This window comes from Ooceraea biroi, chromosome 4, assembly GCF_003672135.1.
Source record: "Ooceraea biroi isolate clonal line C1 chromosome 4, Obir_v5.4, whole genome shotgun sequence".
Lineage (NCBI taxonomy): Eukaryota > Metazoa > Arthropoda > Insecta > Hymenoptera > Formicidae > Ooceraea > Ooceraea biroi.
The window spans coordinates 5647608-5669843 of NC_039509.1; the positions used below are offsets into that span (position 1 = coordinate 5647608).

Sequence of the window (22236 nt, forward strand, 5' to 3'; positions counted from 1 at the left end):
AATTTTTAGAAATGCAGCGAATCTTTGGCATCGACCACACATAATCAACAGAAATTCAAAATTTTCTTATATAATCTTATAAATTAAAATAATAAAATATCTTATGATAATGAAATAAGTTATGTGAACGTACTTGACACGGAGATGTATCAGTATTCTTACCATTATTTATCAATCACCGATTCATCAGTGTCACGTCAGCATATGGCTCGCACGTGCGAACCCCTCCGCGCGCGCAGCACGAATGCGCATAGTGGGGAGCGTGCACGTGTAAATATTTACCGACGCATGCGCAGTCGGCCGTCCAGCGGTCACGTGGTCGCGCGCAATATAAAGCGATGCCGATGCGCCGGCCGGTATTACGGTCGTAGAAGTGGACGCGTGGGGTAATCGGTTTCACGATCATACAGGAAAACAAAGGCAGGAAAGAAACTCGCGGAGAAAGTGCCGCTTGCAACTTGTCCGGCGATAGACGCGCAGACGCACTAAACTCACCGAGATTCCTCTCGTCGCTCTTCGAAACGCGAGTTTGCAAGGTTTGCGGGAAGTTACGACAGCGTGTGAGTCTGCATCGCGTTCTCTTCTTGTCCCTTGCAAGTTGCCGAGACGAGTTGGTCGACCGGTTAGACGAGCCAATCGCGGACGATCGCGCGCAGCACTCACGGGTTTCCGCGATTTTCACAGTTTTTGTAGTTTTACCGTAACGAGCAACCGAGAAGCACGTGTGCCCGTTTAAACTTGGGAAGGCTCGACGCAGGCAGGCAAGACGAGCGGGTGCAAACTCTACTCGGATCTCAACTTGGCGGACCTTAATTTTCCGTAAACCGCTGTGCGCAATGGGCTCGAAAGACGAATGGGATTATTCCATCCAGAACGGTAAGTACTCGGTGTTTCTTTAAAGTTGTAACATATATTACTGTTAATTTTATGCGCAAACTGAAATTTTCCTCGCGCTACATTTGCATGCGGCAAACGTGAGTATCGTGAACTCTGTGACTCTAACTAAATTATGAGAGGAAAAGAAGTTAGGAAAGTTGTCAGGATGTATTTAGTAAACACATAATTATTTAGTCATTTATTTTTATTCTTATTTATATTTTATATTTATATTTATCTTAGTTTTAGCAATTCATTTTTGTGATTATATACCACGTCCATGATCTCTCCGCAAACGTGCGAGTATTTATTAGCATTTACTTATTAGTCGGCTTATTAGTTAGTTTTTATACGTATCGGATTTGCAAGGATTCGACATTTATTTACCGAACGATTAATCTGATGCTTGGCGGATCATGATATTTAGTCTAGTTACGTCGTATCTAGACGATACCTATTGGTTTTGCAAGGATCCGACGTTTTTCTTCCGACCGGTTTATCTGATGTTTGAGGAACCGTGATATTTAGTCTAGTTACGTTGTATCTAGGCGATACATATCGGTTTTGCCAGGATATAACGTTTTTTCCTTTAATTCGAAAATTTAATTTAGTTTCTCTCGTACGTTGCTTCTGGCAAGTGTATATCGAAATTATCGATTAGTCGCTTTGTCAATCGGTATGCATTCATGATCGTCATCCAATATGCATACAAGTGGGATATTTCTGTGCTCAACGTTCAACAATTGCTACCACGCAGCCGCTAGCCGCTAGTATTTTATCCATGGTTTCAGATTAACTACCGCGAATGACCGTGATCATGATAAGTCCTATCGCTAAAGTGCGCGTTGTAAAAGAGAAGCATAGACTAATTCCGTTATGAAGTCGCCTCGCAATTTTCTTTTTCCAGAAAACTGTCTCACGTGATCTTTAAAGAGAAAACGACGGTGCGATCGTCATAAGAAGGCATTTGTATTTCAAAGAAAAATGCGTTTATAGCAGAAGTTTCTAATTGGCCAGCGAACACACCCGTTATTTTCCTCAAAATTGTTTTCTCTTTTATTTCTGCACCAGTAAAATTACTTTCTTTTTCTTTTCTCTCGCTCTCTGACTGAAAAGTTGGACGACGGGCTCGTCAACTTTTTCATTTTGTTGTAACACCGTGCGCTTTCTCAAATTGATTAAATGTAGCAGTAATAACGAGAATATTGTCGACATGTGTAAATACTTTTCTTCTATTATCTAAGTTTTCCTTGAAGTTTTCTTTCTTCGAATTGAGATTGTACGGAAAGTTTCATATCTTGATAATCGTAATATATCCATTTGTTGCTTTATCTAAATAAGGTTTTTTAATTTATTCTGTTGCTGCTGACGTCAATTCTTTAAATGATAATTAATACCTTATTAGAAATCTTTGAGATAATAATTATCATTATTTAAAGAATTAACATTAACAATAGCAATACTCTATAATCAGCTCTATATAACTACTTCGATAGTTATAATGTAAAAAGATTATTGGATGAAAACGTTCCGATTATATTTTTACAAATATCATTAATTGTAATAATTTTAATAATTAATTGTAATAATTTTAATATCATTAATTGTAATAATAAATTGTATTAATTTTAATAATAGTATTACAAGTATATCGACGATATATATCGACTTGATCGCATAATATAGATTTTAATGTAAATGTAACGATGTTACTTTATCATTTCTGATTTATCCATCTGTAAACGTGTAAAATGAAACTAACATGCGATTGATAGCTTTTCAAAGCAAATCTTTTCTATTGAACCTTAATTAGGGATAACAAAGAAAGAGAAATATACAGTCAGAAGAGTCTTAATTAGTTTCTTTCACATCGTTGTTCACACTTTTGCCTATTTTCGGCATTTCTGGCATTTCGAATCGGTTTCCGAATGGCACCGCAGGCTCACTGACCTAGGGGCCATTGTCTCCTCGCTCGAATGCAGGGCGGGCGAGCCGTGCCAAGCGACCGGGGGTGCTTTCCTCGTAGCCTTCGTGGAACACGGGGCACGACTCCGTAGGTAAATGAAAATCAATAGTTTTCTTCCGTAGTTCCGTAGGCCGATGCACCTGTTCCCGCGGAAAGTACGCGCTCACACACGGATACGCTGCGCCCGCGTGGTGGTGCATGTGCTACGCGGCCTTGCACGTGCAGCGGCACGCACACGAAGGCAGGGGGTCGCAGACCCAGTTTCATTTTGTTCCGCCGGCGTCGGGGTTGCCGTGCATGCCCCCGAAACGCCCTTAATCTCGAGTCAATTTGTCAGCGCTATCTTTCAACCGATTGCGAATGCGACCACGTGCCGAGTATCGTGATTCGCATGCATCCCCGGGAAGGGTACCGGCCCGCTGCCAAAATGAGGCACAGACAAACGAAACCTCGTCGAGAGATGATTAAGTCATTTGCCGGCTGGGAGAGGCCCGTTGCTCGAAATTGATCGATGCGTTTGGCCGTCATAAGTTATTTGTAAGATGCCTCCGGTCCCATGACGCTTCTCACGTGATCATGGTTACCGTTCTGCGCGGGACGGGAGGGTTTCTTCCCAAAGATTTTATTTGCTTTTTGATTTATGCAGATCGGAAAGTTTCGAGCGATTCGATAAGTAATCGTCTGTGTCAAATAGAAAATACTCTTTCAGGTCGTAGACATTTCTCGAGCATTGGTACGCAAATGAAAGTGTTTTTGTTGAAACCCGTTTTGAATAATCGAGGTCAACGAAATGCACGATGTCACGTAATCACGATCAGTCCTTCTAATTGCATAATTCACCAGTTTATCTAACAAGTACCGGAAAGTCGATTTTTATCGTGTCTATAAGTGAATGGAGATGACAGGGATACACTGATAAACAAATATCGTTGAAATTATAACTATAATTTTACTATAATTTATAGTATTCTGGGGCGCCAAGCATATAGAATATTGCTAATGATAATATAATAGTTCATATTACTAGTATTATAATAGAATTTATTATAAAAATGAATATCCCGACTATAATTTTTTTACCATGCAATAGTCAACTTTATCATCGATTTTATTATCAATGTATTCTACCTTATTAATATTTGAGATAACTGTGAACTGATGGCGCGAACGACTGCCAAACTATCTCGACAAGAGTTACAATTTGAACTCTCGATTTTTAACAATCGGTCAATCGAGTATTTAAAATAACATGTTATAAGCATTCGTAATCAAGTTGAGGACAATGTGGCTTTTCTCGGAAGCAAATAGAGGATCAAGATAATAAAAGAGTAATGAAAAAGTGGCATATATGAGATATCCCTTCCATTGCACTCGTGTATTATACACTTGTATGCCACCGCGTTCTCGTGGTGCTTCCTATCGATTTAGGTTGTCGCCGGGGCAAATGTGATTTCAATCAAATTCGATTCAGGATAAAAATAGGAAATATACTTTCGCTTCGTTGATAGTAAACAATTCTCTCCACGTGAAAGCGCTGACGCATACGAACACAATGTATAATTTTTATGGGCCCATTTCGAGAAACGTCCTTGCGAGAGGCACACTCGAATGGAGGCCTATTTTATTTACGAGCCTTTGCACATCAAACACATCTTTCGTATCTTCTAAAGAAAACTTTTTGCAGACTCTACGGTGAAGTGGTATTTTATGATCGTATTATCGTTTGCACGTAATATAAATCACAAATATCGAGATGTGTATGGTTGTAAATATCGTATCGCATCGAGTGTGGGAAACTGGCAATTCCGAGAAAGAAAGTTTAATTAACAATGAGAATCGGGATGAAGCAATCCCCTTGTGGTCAATCGCATCTTCGTTCACGGCGATCAACTTGCAAATTGTCTGTCAGTTGATGACTGCCATTCTAGGAACGCGCTTATTATGCGCACAGGTGAAACTTAAACGCGCGTGACTTATTTGTACACGGTCGTAATTGTTAATTCCAGCGGCGTGTTTCTTTTATTCTCTCTGAGGCTTACGTAGCTTAAACACGCTACGTACTCGAAAAATATATGAATTACACAATACTCGCAAACTTCTCTTTAAAAAAAAGAAAAAAAGAGTTACATATTACAAGTTTTCCATAATGTTGAATATTTAGTCGAATTAGTTAAGTCGAATTTTGAATAAGAATTTTTTTTAATATTTATAATGTAACATTATGACATATATATATATGTATATAAATGCTAAAGAACTGCAACTTTGCACGCTACATAACTACACTCGGATTAAAATACGACAATTATAAATAACGATATAATATTCCGCATTAAGATATCATCTAAATGTCACACGTATCGCTATATCTATAGAATACATGATGCATGGTAGAGAAAGCGTGACTACATATCGCTCTATTGTCATGTCTGATGTGCATAATATGTACATGATATTGACGGCGAACGGCCATCGTGTTTAACATTACAGCGTTAACAGTCAACGAATGAAACACACCCATGTAGAAAATAGATATGTTAAGCTTCTTTATTGATCTAGGAGAAAAGCGAAGTTTTCTCTTTATTTGAACAAAAGGGAGAAAGTTTTTGTCAAATGCATTCGCTTTAATTTTCTTTCGCACATACATGTACATACACACATGTACAAACACATAAAACGCACCCAATAAACTTTACGATATTTTTTGAAACGTTGAATCATCACGTCGCAAGGTTGAATGAACCTTCAAACGAACATAAATCAGTCTGGGTATTTTCTTTACCTGAAAGATCGAGATAATAACAAGGACTTAAGTTGTCACGTTGACGGACAATGATATCGTTCGTAATCTCTTAATGGCACATTTTGACTATTCTGTTGCTTTTGTAGTTTCTTGTATTTATATATATAACTGGTACTTACTATGATTAAGTTAATTACTACGACTAAGTTAATTACTACCTAGTTTTATCATAATGGACAAAGTGTCTAGTATGACCTTGCATTTAATAATCATTAACGTCTCATGTCGATTAATTTAGAAACGTAGCACATGAACGATTTAAACTATAAAATTCAAAACAATAAATAAACTAAGCAATCGCAGTTTAGCATTCCTAGGAAAGGAGGAAACATCGAAAAGATCTAACAGTGACTCAACTAGTTATTTATTAATAATCGACACCCTTTAATTTCTTCAATTTTAATCTCTTTGTGCATTGCAACTCTTAGGTTTTTAACTATCTATCTTCATATCTTTATATTTATTTCCCTTTTCGAGTAGATAAATTATAAGAATTATTGAAAATAATAATATAACTCCAATTGCCTTGGTCATAAACATTATTATTATCAATATTTGAGTAAACTACCCAATATTCGAAATAACTGACTGTCCAAGCAATAATATAACTTTATCGAATTGCCTTGGTCATAAATATTATTATTGTCAATATTTCGGTAAATTACTCAATATTCGAAATAACTGACTGTCCAAGTAATTTTTGTAAACGTGTGTAAGTATTCAGATACGAAATACATAAATTATCTGGATCTACTGATAGTAATAATAAACATCAGATCGTATCTGTCTTCGATTTATCTGCAGTGGATGTATTTACGATATTTGCAATTCACTGGTAATCGTCTCGATCAATGCCTGTCAAATATCGAGTTCGCGATTTTTTGTTATCGATGCTTTCTGAATTGGACAAGCAAACAGCTGTATACTCCATTATAGTCATGGCTATCCTTCATTGAAAATTCACGTGACGTTGAGTCTCAATATCGTAGACTGATTTAATTCCGCTTCAACGCTTTACGAATGACTGAGCCGTCTCACTCTGTCGAGTCTTGCGCTTTCAATTTTACTGATGATTATGTTGTTTCCCTTGAAAGTTAACTGCAAAGAAGATGTTGTCATTGGCGATATGTTCCGAAGGTCATAACATATTGCGAAAATTAATGGCATATCAATTTTAATTCTTCATTAATTTCAGCACTATTTTCTCGATTTTATAATATCTTGTATACGTATATTTTGATAAAAGTTAAGTTAATCTTGTTTCCACGCAATGCACGGTTCTTGTACGGCTGTACGTTGTGCGTAATAAAGCAGTTGCAATGATTAATTTAATATCGCGTAATCGTAGTTTGATCATCGATGATTGACCGTGAAGTTATTTGCTACGAAGAGACGATAAGGCGTAGCACATATGCATCGGAGAATCAAGAGAGGTGCGATGTACACAAGATCGTTTGCGTCGTGTATGTACATTATGTCATAATCACGTGTGATCTCAGATTTGAACGTGATGCGCAAAACGTGCTCACGACGGATCAAAGTTGCAAACATTCTGGGCATTCGCGTTAGTCGATTAACGCCAATCGATGTGATTTGCGCAACGCAATTAATATCGGTAACGTATTCCTTATCATTCGGGAATATTAGAAGAAACGATATATGGTTGACATCCATTTACATAGCAAATAATACGCGAGATCATGTGCTGAGATCCGATAAAGAGAAATTAATGCGGCAGCACGTGACATGTGCCGATAAGGAAACTGTGAGATTATTGAAAATGATATGCTTCATTAAGCGTTATAAAGCAAAATAATTACATGAATTTAATATAATATGAAGCATGAAGTTACATAAATTTAACATAATATATAGACAGTCTTTCGCCGATTATTCTTTATTTGAATCGTTTATCGATGTATTGGTACGCCATAATCGGCAAACATCATTAGCTCTTATCATACTTTCGTATGCTTGTCATTAAATGGAACAAACGTTCTGGAGAACGCCGATGGCAAATACAAAACGGAGTTTTAATAGGAGCGTATTTCAATCAATTATCAGCACGTAACGTGCATCGTGATAAAAAGTTTGTTTTGCGTTCAGAAAATGGCATGCCAGTTTCCTCAGGTCTTAATTTGTTTGAGCGAGCTCACGTCTTCAAACAGTGGTATCTTGTTGTCGCGAACCTGCGCATAATTTATTCTCAGAGCGCGAAATCGTAATTGCGATTATAAAGAGGGAAGACTAGTGATTCTAGTTTTATGTCGTGCACTCTATTTCCAATTGTTACCGTAACAGATTCATCGAAGCCAGCGTACTAACCAATTTTCTCTAGTCGAGGGAGTAAATTGGAGAGAAGTCACGCGAAAAGGATGAATATTCGATCCAAATCAATCAGTCGACGATTTATTCAGAGTCCACTGTGCTCTTTGATCTTTCTCTTTAACAGGCCAACATTAATTTATGTTTCTCTCTGCAGGACCCAGCACCTGGGTAACGAAATTCCCGATGGCAGCCGGCTCGCGGCAGAGTCCGGTGAACATCGAGACCGATCGGGCGGAATCCGATCACGAGGCTCTAAGTAGCAAACCGCTCCGTTGGAAGTATCCGGCTACGGCTTCGCGGAAGCTGGTTAATCCTGGATATTGTTGGCGGGTGGACACCGACGGCGAAGGCACATGTGAGTATTTTCAGAAGCAAAAATCATCATCGTACGATGACATTCTTTTTTCTTAGAAAAAGTGTGCGTGAACGTCGCTCTCAAATGCCATTGACATATATTTAACACGATGATCAGTGACCTCCTTCAGGTGAACAACTCTCCGCCGTGCGTCGTGTGTGTACACGCGTGAGCGGAGAACTCTTTCTTTTCGCTGAGGAAGCCGTAGTCGCGATCGCGGTCGCGGGACTTTGAATTGCAGATCGTCGTGGATGCAAATGCAGCGCGTTGCGAAATTGGTGTAGCGCCATTCGCCCGTCCAGCGGGATGGCGACCCGATATAATTTTAGACGATTGTTTGTGATACTCGACCTCGCGTTCCACCCTAAGCTTTCTACTATAAACGTTAGAATTGGCAGTGACGCCGAAGACTTAAAAAGCACCTTTTGGAGATGCTTCGCACGAACACTTTCCTTGTATCGATAAGTTACACAACATATCGTGGCTAATAGTGGTTTTCATTGATTTTCATTATGCATATGAGTCTTATATAACGTACAAACACGCGATGATGCGATACAATTTGCTTTGTTATTGTGACATTTTACATAGCATTTGGAAAATATTATTAGATGAATAACGAGTATCATTTACAAATATCAGTTTTAAATAGTTTAAAATGGCAGTGATATGTGTACGCAGACGCGTACAGGTATTTTCGCGCGATACTTCATCGTATATCGTTACGAAGGTTTCACTGTCGACTTCGTGCCACTTAGGAGGGCTTTTACCTTCGTCGAGTGCTCGGGGCGTATTTGAAATGAGGACGACCGTGCCGTGGCGTATTATGTGTATTCATATGTGGCACAGACCGCAGCTATACTCTATATCTGACAATATGCGAGACAAAACAATAGATAAATTGTGGCGATAGTAAAGTTACGATGTCATCTTTCATAATAAGTAATATCATCACTTTTTGACGCGGGAATTTTTCAAGGAGTTGTCATTTGCAAAAAGTATTGATATTCAAAACTCACATTTTGTGGGAAAATCTAAAACATAATTTTAAAAAATAATAAAAACTTACATGTTAAAAGTATAATCTTTCCAAACAATATTTATTTGTATTATTATGTAAATAATATTATGTAAATAATATGCAGTAATACATATAAATGTAACAGTTATTTTGACGCAATATTTTTTATATCTCTTAAAATAGTCTAGAATGATTTTTGTAATATTTTAGAAAATTTCCACCGTTTTCTTGTTTATGTGTAACGAGTAATTTTGGGTTCTTATATTTCTTATATTCGTCCGAAGGATTCCGCAACGGCGTCATAACAAGTGTTCCGAGACTTGGCACATGAAACTCTGCAAATAATTTTATTGCAGTTGAAACGCAGGCGAGACAAAATGATAGAATGCGTCGCGGCATATCTTGTCCGTGCGATCCGCCGACGCAGAAACGAGTCACGCGATATACAAATGCAACGATCCCCTCTCGTTATAACCCCCCGTGCAATCCACGTAGTTTGGCTAATCAGGCGTATCCTGTAATAGAGAAGCCCATAACGACCCACTGTTACGTTCATTCGCGACATATATTTCCCAGAAGTGCGTTTCGCAAATGTCCACATTAGATGAAACTTATTTGAATCCTTCACTTATTCGTTCGTACTTTCTTATTTCGCATATAATATATAGATCTCGATTTGTGTCGGCAGTTTTAAGTGGTGGACCCTTGATGGACGACGTCTACAAGCTGGAGCAATACCACTGTCATTGGGGATGCAGCGATTCCAGGGGATCCGAACACACGGTGGACGGTCAAGCTTTCGCCGGAGAGGTAAAATATAATTATCTTTTTCTAAATGTTGGCATCATGCAGTTCAATTGAACTTTTACGGTTTTTACTTTGGTAAGTAGATTGGATAAAAACAATAATTATTCAGCTACGTCAGTTTACTCTTTGCACTCGTCAAATATTAAAGTAGCTTGTTAGTAATACAGTCACGTAGAGAGCATGATTCACTGTTTGCGACTATTTGTATGGAGCTTATGGCACTGACCTTGCTCGAGAGCCACCACGTGCGATTTATTGGTGTGAATTATTTTATCGAGGGTAAACCAAAACCCTTGTTTGGTCATTAATTGCCCACGGATATATTAGAAGTGAAGAAAAAGACATTTTTTATAAACATGAGTAAAACTTTTAAGTATAGACAGACCTTATAGAATCTCACAGACACTAAAAGTAAAACTTTTACGTATAAAGAGATAGACTGACCTTACACCTTACAGACACTAATTATAAACGCAAGCATGCAATAACGCGGTATCATTTATCCTGTAAATAGAATGCTATTATCGTTCATACGTTGCATTGATGAAATGCCAACAGCGTTGTTAAATGGTTTTAATACTCTGGCAGCTGCGTGCAATTAAAAGCCACATATCGAATTACGAACAAAACAAGAACAACAATCGTACATCGTGGAAACGATAATTGGCATTTGCAATCGTTGAAAGTATCACTTGTGCGCGAATGATGTAACAGCGTTTAATACATCCACCTGTGTGCATTAAACGCTGAAAGAATTTTTGAAGACGAACAGACAATCTGCATCTGCAAATTGTGAGACGGATGTCAATAATTAACCGAGAAAATTGCGTATTTCCTGAACACCCGCGCGTAATTCTGAGATGGATAAGCGCTATCCTAGATATCGCGTGAATTTATTTTGGGGGGCACTCGTTGCAACGCTTCTGCTCAAATCGCTCATTTGCTGCAACATATTTAATATTCTGAGCAGAGTGCATTCGTTCGCTCGATTTGCGATAAATCGATTATGCAATCATTTACGCAGCAGTATGTTTTCAATCCTTTATAAATAGTTGAACTCAACTTGACTCTGTTTGCGATCAGGAGAGATATCGATGATGCTATATGTAGAAAATTGTTTGCACGATAAATCCTACAGATCAACAGTAATAGAAAGGTTTGAGGAACTCCTATTATCGGATTTGCATTTATAGGCGCGCAAGGACATATTTTTAAATAATCGTTAATGCTTCTGAGTCGTGCGGCTTATCGGGCGGCTTGCAACCTCATTCAATGTTAATTAAACGGTCCAGTGGTCTTAAACGTATTATCGAATCAATTGGCGATCGCAGTGAGTTTGCATTCGATCGCTGCGCACGTCCTCGATTCGTTTTCCGATGCGTTTAGAACGAACGCGCGACACTCTTTCCGCCTCGGACACACGCGTGATTCTTTGTTCCATCGCAAAACTGTTCACGATGATATAAACGACGTTTCATAACGATCGTGCATTAAAGGAACCGGGTCGATCGGATATCCGTGGAATTTCAGCGTCCAGCTACTGTGCACTGATTACATAATTTTTTTAACGACCACCCGTCGAATGCAATTATCATTTATGGATGTCGATCAAGTTCTTTGTTGCGTACCTATCCGTCCGATGATGCAGATCGCATCACGGAAGTGATTCCGAATGCTGAACTGTTGATAGCGAAACGCTATTAAACCTAAGCGAAAAGAACATTGATTAAGCTGACCGAAATAAGAGAATGACGTTAACGACGTTATCGATCTTCTTTAATAATACAAATACAGAAGCTGACATTTATCGATTAACTGTTTGAAAAAATAATTAAGTACTTGTTTTCGTATCCAGCCGATCTGTCATCTGGCTCGTCATTAATTATGTATTATTACGCTCCATATATGTGATTCAGATTTATTAGAGGTTTCCGTTTGTTTCAGCTACATTTGGTGCATTGGAACACCAGCAAGTATAAGACTTTCGCCGAAGCTGCGAAAGCTTCTGACGGTCTGGCTGTTTTGGGAGTTTTTCTTAAGGTTGGTACTACGATAACCGTTTCAATAATATGCGTTACAACTACGCTTAATTGTAATATTTTATACCTAATTTATTATACTATTTATAATATATTATTATAATATATTACATATAACAATATATTATATCTAATATATACTATCTAATTTATCATGTTATATAACAGTATAGTAATAATTGCATTATTATCGTGATAATGATATATCTTAGATCTAAATTTAATATTTAGTATTGGATGTGGTAAAAATATCGCGTGATGAATGTTACAAATTGTGACGGTATTTTAGATAGCATCACACATGCTACCAATTGGCAATACTTGTTTCAAGTTTCAATATACCATGTGATGAAAGATAATCGAAAATAAAGAGAATTCTTTATTTAATCAAATAAATAATTCTTTTTTCGATTATCTTTTATTTTGTTTCAAATTCTAATATATCATGAAAGATAATCGAAAATAAAGAGAATTCTTTGATTAAATAAATAAATTGTTTCGCGTGCAAATAAAATTATTTGGTTTCTGTAGCAAAAGACCGCCACTACTTTTTAACTCATTCCATAGTTGGTCAAGTTTTTCTGCAAATTTATCTTTATCTCACGGATAATGCACTCAGAAGCCACACCTGTTTTCTTTAGGATTCTAATTCACTTAAGCCGCTCTACGTATTTCTAGCTACTTAAGCTTTTACATAAGACGTTCACAAGCAGAATCCATAACAGTGGAAGTGTCACCACCGATTGTCATCGAATGGTCGGTTACGTAAACTTGAAAGATAGACGCAATTATTCGCCTGTTGGCGAAACAGGAATGAAATATGTGCATACATTTTTGTTAAGTGCAACCAATGCGATTGTTCGCACTCGTAACAAAGAACGTGCAACATAAAGAACACCTCCATCGCGTGCAACTGCAATTACCCTCTTCCGCTTTGCTTTTCCGCGATATTTTTGTGCGCAACGTTTAACTTACTGTTAGATAACTTGATATGTCGTAGAAATATGGGCGTTGCAATATTTACGATAATTATAAAAATGTCAGCGCGCGTAAATAATCTTTCCTGATAAGATAATTACGAAATTGGTGCATAATCTTTGAGGGATAGAAAAGCTTATAAATCCATCGATGTTCTTCTGAAGCACCATGAATATTTCTTACGTAATAACTTCAAGATACGTTCGATTCGCGCAAGACGAAAAACATACATATCGGAGAAAATGTGTGCACCATGTGCAATATGCGACAACACGTTAGATCGTCTGAAAAATGTTGCATAATCGATAGTCAGCTCGATGTCAAACGTTTTTAATGCTTCTATATATTTATTGCTCGCTTGGCTATTTCGTAATTATTATCTTTGCAATTTAAAAATGCTCAGATGAATTTAATTAAAAGAACTAAAACAAGAGTCCATTTATTTTATGGTAATTCGTTAGGTTCCTTACTGATTCGCTCATTAACTAGATTACAAATAAATTTCATAGGAGTATTTAATGCGTAAATATCTGGAACATAGGAAAAATATTTTGCTAATTAGGAAGTTATAAGAAATAAATTGTTATTTTCAGCAATTTAATTACAACTCGTAAAATGAATTGGAGATATTGGAGAATACATATGAACTTATTTCTAGGTTGGCAAAACACATGAAGAAATGGACAAAATCGCGCGTCTACTACCATACGTCTCACACAAGGACGAAGTTGTAGAAATTACGGAACCTATCGATCCTGGTAAACTTCTTCCTGGTAAGTTAATGTCGATTGATTGCTCGAGTAATTTGATGATTGTCCCTTTGATCAAATATTCCTTTCGTGATGTATAATCTTCGTGATCTATGTTCTTGTTGTTTTTAACGTTCCTCTTATAATATTTATTGGTATCAGTGTTCCAACGTGTTTACGAAAGTTCAATCGTCGTAATAGTCCCGTAAATTGAATAATTTGTATGAGTAATTTGTAATGAGTAAATAAGCTTACATCCAAAAGTAGCAGAATCATATCTGTGCAAAATTACATATTACGTGCAAGCTGTCAAGCAATTCTAAAAATCGCTTAATACTTAACGCGTGCTTCTGCATTGACATTACTAACGAAATTTCTTCCGCATACGTGCTCTCGCTCATGTTGCTCCATGCGCAGTGCGCGGTGGACGAGCCGGCACGCAGAGATGCGTGAATCCGTGCATGCGCTGGGCCGACCGAATTATTCCTCGCCACGAGAACAAATGGGACTTCCAAGGTTCGTATCGCCTTGGACTAGTTCATACGAGTAGGCGAGAAGCTACGCGCCTCAGCGGACTCTCACTTTTCGCAGCAGCTCGGCGAAAAATTTGCACGAAATATACTTGTATGATACAATCATCCCAAACGACCAACTTTTTACAATCTTACACGTTAATGCTTTGAACACGGTCGAGCAAATCTAAATGGATGCATGCCATGGGATTCGTAGTAATTGATATCTTCCTTGTTTTTTATATGGACAAATGTATAAACGGAGATGAATTCACCTGATGAAAGGAAGTATCTTACACAATGCAAACATACGTAATGTCTTTTGCTAAAGAATTCTCTTGTTGCTCAGGCTACACTTATGTGTATTTGTTGGTACAAAGTAGTGCACAAATGTCAATAGTAATGTCCTCACGCACTGTTTAATTCTAATTAACGCACTCGTTTAGTTTCCCTCTTTTACATACGTAACATAATATTGTGCATGTGTTGTACGTATGTGCCTCAAATATAAATGTATAAATATTTAAACATATAGATCTTCCAGGTACCTTATTACCTTTGATATTTCCTGTTAGTCTTATTTATAGATATTATTTCGGGAAAATGTCACTTGAGTATACTGATGACACCGAAAGATAATGAATGAAGAGTTCTTGTGCGAAATATAGCCTCTCCAGAGGATAAAGAGTACATTAATCATGTTATAGAAAAAATTCCATTTTCTTAATACAATTTCTTCTATTATTAAATTTCAATTTATATAACAGATGTATTGATGGAATAATCAAATATTTTCATGACGTCAAATGTATTACGAAAAATATGCGAATTGATTAAAGACATCTTATGAATCCCTACATTAAATTCATTAGCATGATACGTTAATAGCCGTTTTAAAATTAATTTTGCTGTAAGAAGAACTTGAAAACTAGAATTGTGTGAATATTATTTCACAATCTGTGTAATTAAATTTAATCACTGACTCGCAGCACATTTTTGCTTATTTAAATGATCATTTCAACACATACGTTTACATATCTTTTTTATTGCATTGTCTCTGTCAGCTTAACAGTAATTTCATTATTTCCATATTTTATTCTATAAAATAGAAGAAACGACTTCAACTTTATATTTCCTTTGTATATTGTTTTAGACGATAACGGATATTGGACGTACTTGGGCTCGCTGACAACGCCGCCGTGCAATGAAAGCGTCACTTGGATTCTTTTCAAAAAGTATATCGAGGTCTCCCATCACCAGCTGAATATTTTCCGCAATCTGCGAAAGTTTCCGCGTGGCGAAGAGTGTCCTTGTCACGAGAATCACGGAGCGGTGAGCATTCGCAGAAGTATTACGCGAAAAAAGATTGTTGTTTCAATGCCATTTCCTTTTATCTTCATGAAACTCTTCACGATCACGTGTTACCTTTTCCTTATCTAACCGGCTCCATGGATTCTCCGTATCATTCTCTTCCATCCTCCCGCATTTCCTTTCCAATTTGATAAATGGATCATGATTCAACATGACGGCAAACACCTCCGTGCCGACACGATTACCATTTTCTAGCCGCGCGTGATGCATATCGTTGCAACGAGTTTTCCTTTTTTGCGCGATATGCCGCAAACTCGTCAAGTAGTAGCCGACCGGCTATTTTTAGGCGTCCAGGACGAGGCGTTGACCGCGACACGTCGTCTCGACACGATGAACGGGGACATATGTATATTTCGGATTGACGATGCGGGGCGTCGCGATATACTATACGACCCTGTTTTTAATTCTGTTTTCTCCTTTACAGGTAATCAACAATTTCCGCCCACCAATGCCGCTGGGAAACCGCGTGCTGCGTGAATGCGGTAGCTTCTGAAGGTCTCCTCTCCACGTGGAAAATAAGAGGGAAGAGAAAAGCAGGAAGGTTCTTCCTTCGATCTTCTCTTCAATTTTGTGAATCGCACCTTCATAGTGACTGGTTGCGCAATATACATAGTTGCTAACAGCGTTCAATGTGCCTTCCGATTAATCAACGAACACTCGCGCTATTCTGCGAATAGCAGTTCACTAACTCATCGTTTCTTCGTTAATCGAGTTTTATAACGGTGCAATCGATCCCGTTGTCAGGAGAAACAGTCCTCTCCACGACGGGCAAGAAGTTTCTGTTGGTTTGTGGACGCGAATTGAAAATATGTGTTGGCTTGGCTCTTGCATAGGGCGAGCGGGCAGAGCGAGCTCGTCATGTTCTATACATTATTCAACTTGATTGTACAATAAACTGTAGATCTTAGATATTAAAAACTGGCGTTGTCAACATATCTCGCAATTACCATGACTTTATATAGAATGTATCATGAAACGTAAATGTCGTTTAAATGTACTTTTAGATAAATTCCATCTAACGGACATACTTGCGTTTTAGGATACATCCTGCATAACATGTTATTGTGGATTCATCGAAATACTAAATTCAAGTAAGATCTTTGACCAATCGAATGTTGCTTGATAGTAGTAAACGTTATACGAATCGTTAAAAATATTATCATTAAAAAAAGATATTTTATTGTTTTACGATGTGAATTGCAGTAACTGCCGACCGACCGCGCCCATTTTGCGGCTCCTCCAGGGACACTGTCACGTTTATTGCAAACAGTCTCACATATTTAGAATATTTATCTGAATTATTTCAGGGGATAATTTTTATTGTCATTTACTTAAAAAAAATTCAATTTTCAATAAACTTTTTGACACACGCGGAAACGCGTATTATCAAACGCGCGTATAGTTTATCGAATGATAAATTTAAATCATCAGCATTAAGGAAGTGTGTTTGTGCGGTCGGGGACATTCTGGAATAGTTAATAAACGCGCGCATTTCAATAATAATAGTTCAAGTGCAATTATGGATGAAGATAAAGTAGATAAAGTTGAATAGTAATTTTGCTTTTTGCGCATGGGGAATTTCGCTTTCTCGTTAAATAGAAATTGCTGCTTGCAACTGCGCCATTGCGAAAGAACGAAGTCTATACGTACAAGCATGCATTGTTTTCGCGATGCAAAGCAAGATAAAATTTGTATTACAATGGCATTGGCTGACTGCTCAATGTTTCATTATACATTATATCACTTTACACGTTGTAGATTGATATAAAGTAATGACACGCAAGGTTTTAAATACGAGAAAATGTATCATAGAGCGCACAGCGAGAGATCCTGTTCGATCAATTACCTAATAAACGGTGATACGTGTTGCATTAATGAATGTCGCAGGTGCGATGCTCTAGATTGTTTATAGATGCTGTTATGTTACGTTACGCGTGCGGTACGCATGCGGATACGTGGTCTAAAATTGGAGCCGTTTACAATGTATTTATATAAAGCGTGTATTTATAAAGTGTCTACTACTGTTGACGCGCGAGTAATGCAAGAGCCGAGAACATTGTACAGCTTTATTCCAGATAGCTATATACATAAATTCGTGCAATATAATCACAATTGTATACAGTTCATTGCACGACTAATGTATCGAGCAACAAGTGAGATGCTGAATGTTGCTGATTGTTACAGTGGCATTTGTCGCGGATGTGACTTGGAGGTAACGTGCTATTCTACTAACTTTGGTCTGAAAGAATGATTTATTGAAAGAAAAACTGTTTTGTTAATCGTGCTTAAGGGGGGAGCCTGCTTTAGAACGTTGAAAATAAGGTATAATTTTACGAATTTTTTCGGAGAAACTACAGCGGATCATTATAAAACTTTGATGCATTTATTAGTACATGTTTAAAGATAAAAACAATTATTTTTTGATTTGAATATATCGCCTGTAGAGGTCGTCCTGGAGGCATCTTAGTGCAGCCGGCATTGTAAATTGGTGAGCATTCTCCTGCCTCCAAATTTCATCCAAACTGAAAAATTGAAATATTTTCTTGTTATTTATGAATTCCCATCGTCGATGAACCTTTAATATTCATAAAAACATTAAGTTAAACAATTATTTTTGTATGAAAAAGTTCAAAAACTTTGCCTAAAAATCGTACTTTTGTGTTCTAAGCTCCACCATTTTGACACTTTTCAACTTTTTTCTTCTCTCTTTGGTTCATCGACGATGGGAATTCATAAATAACGAGAAGATATTTCAATTTTTCAGTTTAGACGAAATTTGGAGGCAGGAGAATGCTCACCAATTTGCAATGCCGGCGACGCAGCTGCACTAAGATTTCTCCAGGACGACCTCTACAAGCGATATATTCAAATCAAAAAATAATTTTTTTTATCTTTAAACATGTACTAATAAATGCATAAAAGTTTTATAATGATCCGCTGTATAGTTTCTCCAAAAACAATTCGTAAAATATACCTTATTTTCAGCGTTCTAAAGCAGGCTCCCCCCTTAACAGTCTTAACACTAGATTTACGGAACCCGTCAATTTGACGGATTGAGAATTCATGCGGCTTAAATGTAAAATAAAAATAAAAATTATTTATTTTTTATCATATATTATTTTTTATATTTTATCAACGAGAAACCGAAAACTGAATTTTAATGTACCCGACAATATGACAGGTTTCAGTAAAACTAGATATACAAGCAATGTCCGTAAATCTGCTGTTAAAGAAACTTCTGACGCGATCTCTCATTCATGGGATGATCTCTCGATTGGTGCGGGCGAAAAATACTATTAGGCGAAAGTGAATCGATGAGATAAATTTGTGGGCTGCAGCTCTCAAGCGTCAACAGTCACTTAATATAGACAATAGCTATATGCCTTACTTTGTCGTGCCATATATTGGCGAATTTTGCGTTATTACATGATACCCTGTTCTGTCGAATGTCTTATTAATTAACACTTTAGACACTCTGGCTCTCGTACTCTCGTACGTATTCTCAGGAATCGCGTTGCTACTCCGCTAAACTGTAAAATCATGTCCCTCCCAATCGAAATGCAGCGATATTTTGCCATCAGTATTTATAATGTTTGCTGTAGGCAGAACTGCTCGCGAGAGAGAGAAACACTCAGTCACACATTATATATATATATATATATATATCACATATAAATATTATAAATAAATCTTTTAACATTACGCTGTATACTAATATCCTGATTATTGTTAGAAACATGAGATATGTATTTGTATTTTGTAGTCTCGACTGTGATAGAGAGGAAAATAAAGAAAACAAAAGATATACTATTAATGCAAAGCAAATTTATTCGGGACGATTGAGCGCTTCTATTTTAAGGTACTCCTTGAGGTAGATGTCGAATGAAAGGATGCAAGGCCAACAACCTGACTTTGATGTTCAAAGTCGCTCGAGACCAATTCAAGGATGCGCAACGAGTAAAATTGCATGCGCGATACGTAGTAGAACGACCGGAGTTCTTCCTGTAATTCTTTGAAACCACGCCAGCGTCCCCCCAAGCTACGAAATTACATCTCATGCAATGACGCTAAAGTGGCAGTTGAGAAAGTGCACGTAGTATAAGTTTCGCCCGAACCTTTTGAAACGTCCTGTATATATATAATATATATGCTCTATTTTTCTTTATTTATAATTAAATTTTATAATTAAAATAATTAAAAAAGTACAGATTACCATTATCATTACAGCAAATCAATATTATATTATTGACACTTAATTCAACTTGAATAAATGTTAACTACATGGATTACAAATACATAGGAAATTTGACAGCTCTACGTGTACGATTATTCAAATTGCGCGCGTACTTCGATAGTATGTACAAGCGCGAACAGTGTCCGTGGTACTTTAGTTCGCTGCGTTCTCTCGAATCGTGTTGTGTGTATTTGACTAGTGCGTGTGTACAGATAAAGCACGCATCGCAGAATGGGTGTTACTGTGTAAGTACTTCTCTCTCGTGCTCGTAATACGTCTATAAAACCCTTCACTGTACGAACGACACGTCGTAACCTCAATTTGCCGTGTTAAAACATCGCGGCGTGTTGCGCGGCCGCGTGGAGGTTATGTCGCCAAGCGGACACGTGCGGCCGTATCTTCTCACCCGGTTTTTCCATTTTCGTCGAGAATCACGTCTCGGCTCACGGGAGTGTTCACGTAATTCATTAGGATCGATAGTAACAGCTGACATACGCGTGTTTCCGCAGGCTGCAGCAGTTTCCGATGATCGAGAACCGGACCGGGCCGCAGACGATTGAATTTCTGACCAAGAGAGTCGTCGCACTCGGAGCGGTACAGACGGGGCAGTTCCTGGTGGATTGCGAGACGTACATGTCGGTGCCGCAGCTTGGTAAGTACATTTTCTTTCTGCGATTCGGGATTTAAACCGTATTCCGGCTTCCGCGAATTTCGTATCTTGCCGTGTTGTATATTGACAGAGAGAAACCTGAGAGCGGCCACCAGCCTCCTGACGTTTGGCGCCGCCTGACAAAGTGGACGTGAACTAGTTCGTTACGCTCGGTAATGATACAAGTGAGCATTTTCCAGCGGTACGGAAAGTACATACCATGAATAGCTACAGTTCGGCGCGAAGCGCGGTAGTCCAGTGGCTAAGCGCGAGACTCGTATTTTTGCCATCCGCGCAAGTTGGGTTCGAGACCGAGTTGTGATAATTTTTTTTTCGGATTTTTGTTTCTTTGTGTTTGCATTATATTTTTTTATTATGTAAATAATGATTTATTATGTTTTATTATATTTTGGAGGTATACGTATATGTATAATGAGACATAAACATATACATTTAACATTTGTAAATTTTGTATTTATTTATATAGTTTGTATACTGTCGAGTGTTTATTTTTTATAAAATTCTGACATAACTGTACTATGGAAAATTTATATAAAAGCATAAAAAACATAAATGCTTTTATATAAATTTTCATCCGCAACACTGTACAGTCATAGGCACAGAGGTTGTGACACTTTTTTTTAATGAGTCAGAATTTTATAATAAATAAACACTCGACAGTATACAAACTATATAAATAAATAAAGTTTACAAATGTTAAATGTATATGTTATGTCTCATTATACATAACGTATACCTCCAAAATATAATAAAGCATAATAAATCATTATTTACATAATAATTTATTATTTACATAATAAAAAAATATAATGCAAACACAAAGAAACAAAAATCCGAAGAAAAAAAATTATCACAACTCGGTCTCGAACCCAACTTGCGCGGATGGCAAAACACGAGTCTCGCGCTTAGCCACTGGACTACCGCGCTTCACGCCGAATTGTAGCTATTCATGGTACTTTCCGTACCGCTGGAAAATGCTCACTTTTAGATGTAAATTTCTCCGAAACCAAGGCTCATACACCCAAACCCTCGAACACGACATTAATATTTTTACCTTCCCTTTCGAACGCACTATGACTCGTTCGAAAGTAGAGTTTACATGGGAAAGCTTCCTTGTGAATAGTTTGGACACGAATCATGTATCATTACCGAGCGTAACGAACTAGTTCACGTCCACTTTGTCAGGCGACGCGTCAAACGTCAGGAAATGTGCCCGTGGAGGCTGGTGGCCGCTCTCAGGTTTCTCTCTGATATTGACAACAGCTGGTACGCGACAGCCGGCACAGATGGCTGTGGTTTCACGAGGAATATCCGTTGCACGAATGCTTACCGTTTGCAATACTGACGGTTGTTAACTCTTGGAACAACGAGTGACACTTGTGCTACAAGGTGTCAACATGAGTTTTTTACGTGTTTTAATTAAACGCGAGCGTGATTAGATACTTGCTAGGGATCCTACGTTCAACTGCGCATTGTTTGGCTAAAAAGTATTTTTATCTTCATTTTTTTCTTTAGTCTTTACGTAAT

At 37.6% G+C, this 22236-nt stretch overlaps 2 protein-coding genes across 4 annotated transcripts in view; both read left to right on the plus strand.

Moving 5' to 3' along the window:
* The first annotated feature begins 361 nt into the window (after positions 1 to 361).
* Positions 362 to 18050, plus strand: LOC105282477 (carbonic anhydrase 2). 2 transcript variants are annotated; one of them, XM_011344445.3, is made up of 8 exons: positions 362 to 876; positions 8128 to 8328; positions 10038 to 10159; positions 12101 to 12196; positions 13832 to 13946; positions 14340 to 14438; positions 15588 to 15766; positions 16230 to 18050. In XM_011344445.3, the coding sequence occupies exons 1-8, from the start codon at positions 837 to 839 to the stop codon at positions 16296 to 16298; spliced, it is 921 nt and encodes a 306-aa protein (XP_011342747.1). In that variant the 5' UTR covers positions 362 to 836; the 3' UTR covers positions 16299 to 18050. The 2 variants fall into 2 exon arrangements, with proteins under 2 accessions (XP_011342747.1, XP_011342748.1); XM_011344446.3 differs by lacking the exon at positions 14340 to 14438.
* Positions 18051 to 18739: 689 nt separating this feature from the next.
* The window catches only part of LOC105282478 (mediator of RNA polymerase II transcription subunit 20), a 107191-nt gene continuing 103694 nt past the window's right edge, over positions 18740 to 22236 (plus strand). For both annotated transcript variants that reach the window (XM_011344447.2, XM_011344448.3), the window contains exons 1-2: positions 18740 to 20284; positions 20549 to 20691. In XM_011344447.2, coding sequence (XP_011342749.1) covers positions 20271 to 20284; positions 20549 to 20691 — 157 coding nt within the window. In that variant the 5' untranslated portion in view covers positions 18740 to 20270. The remainder of the gene's footprint in view (positions 20285 to 20548; positions 20692 to 22236) is intronic.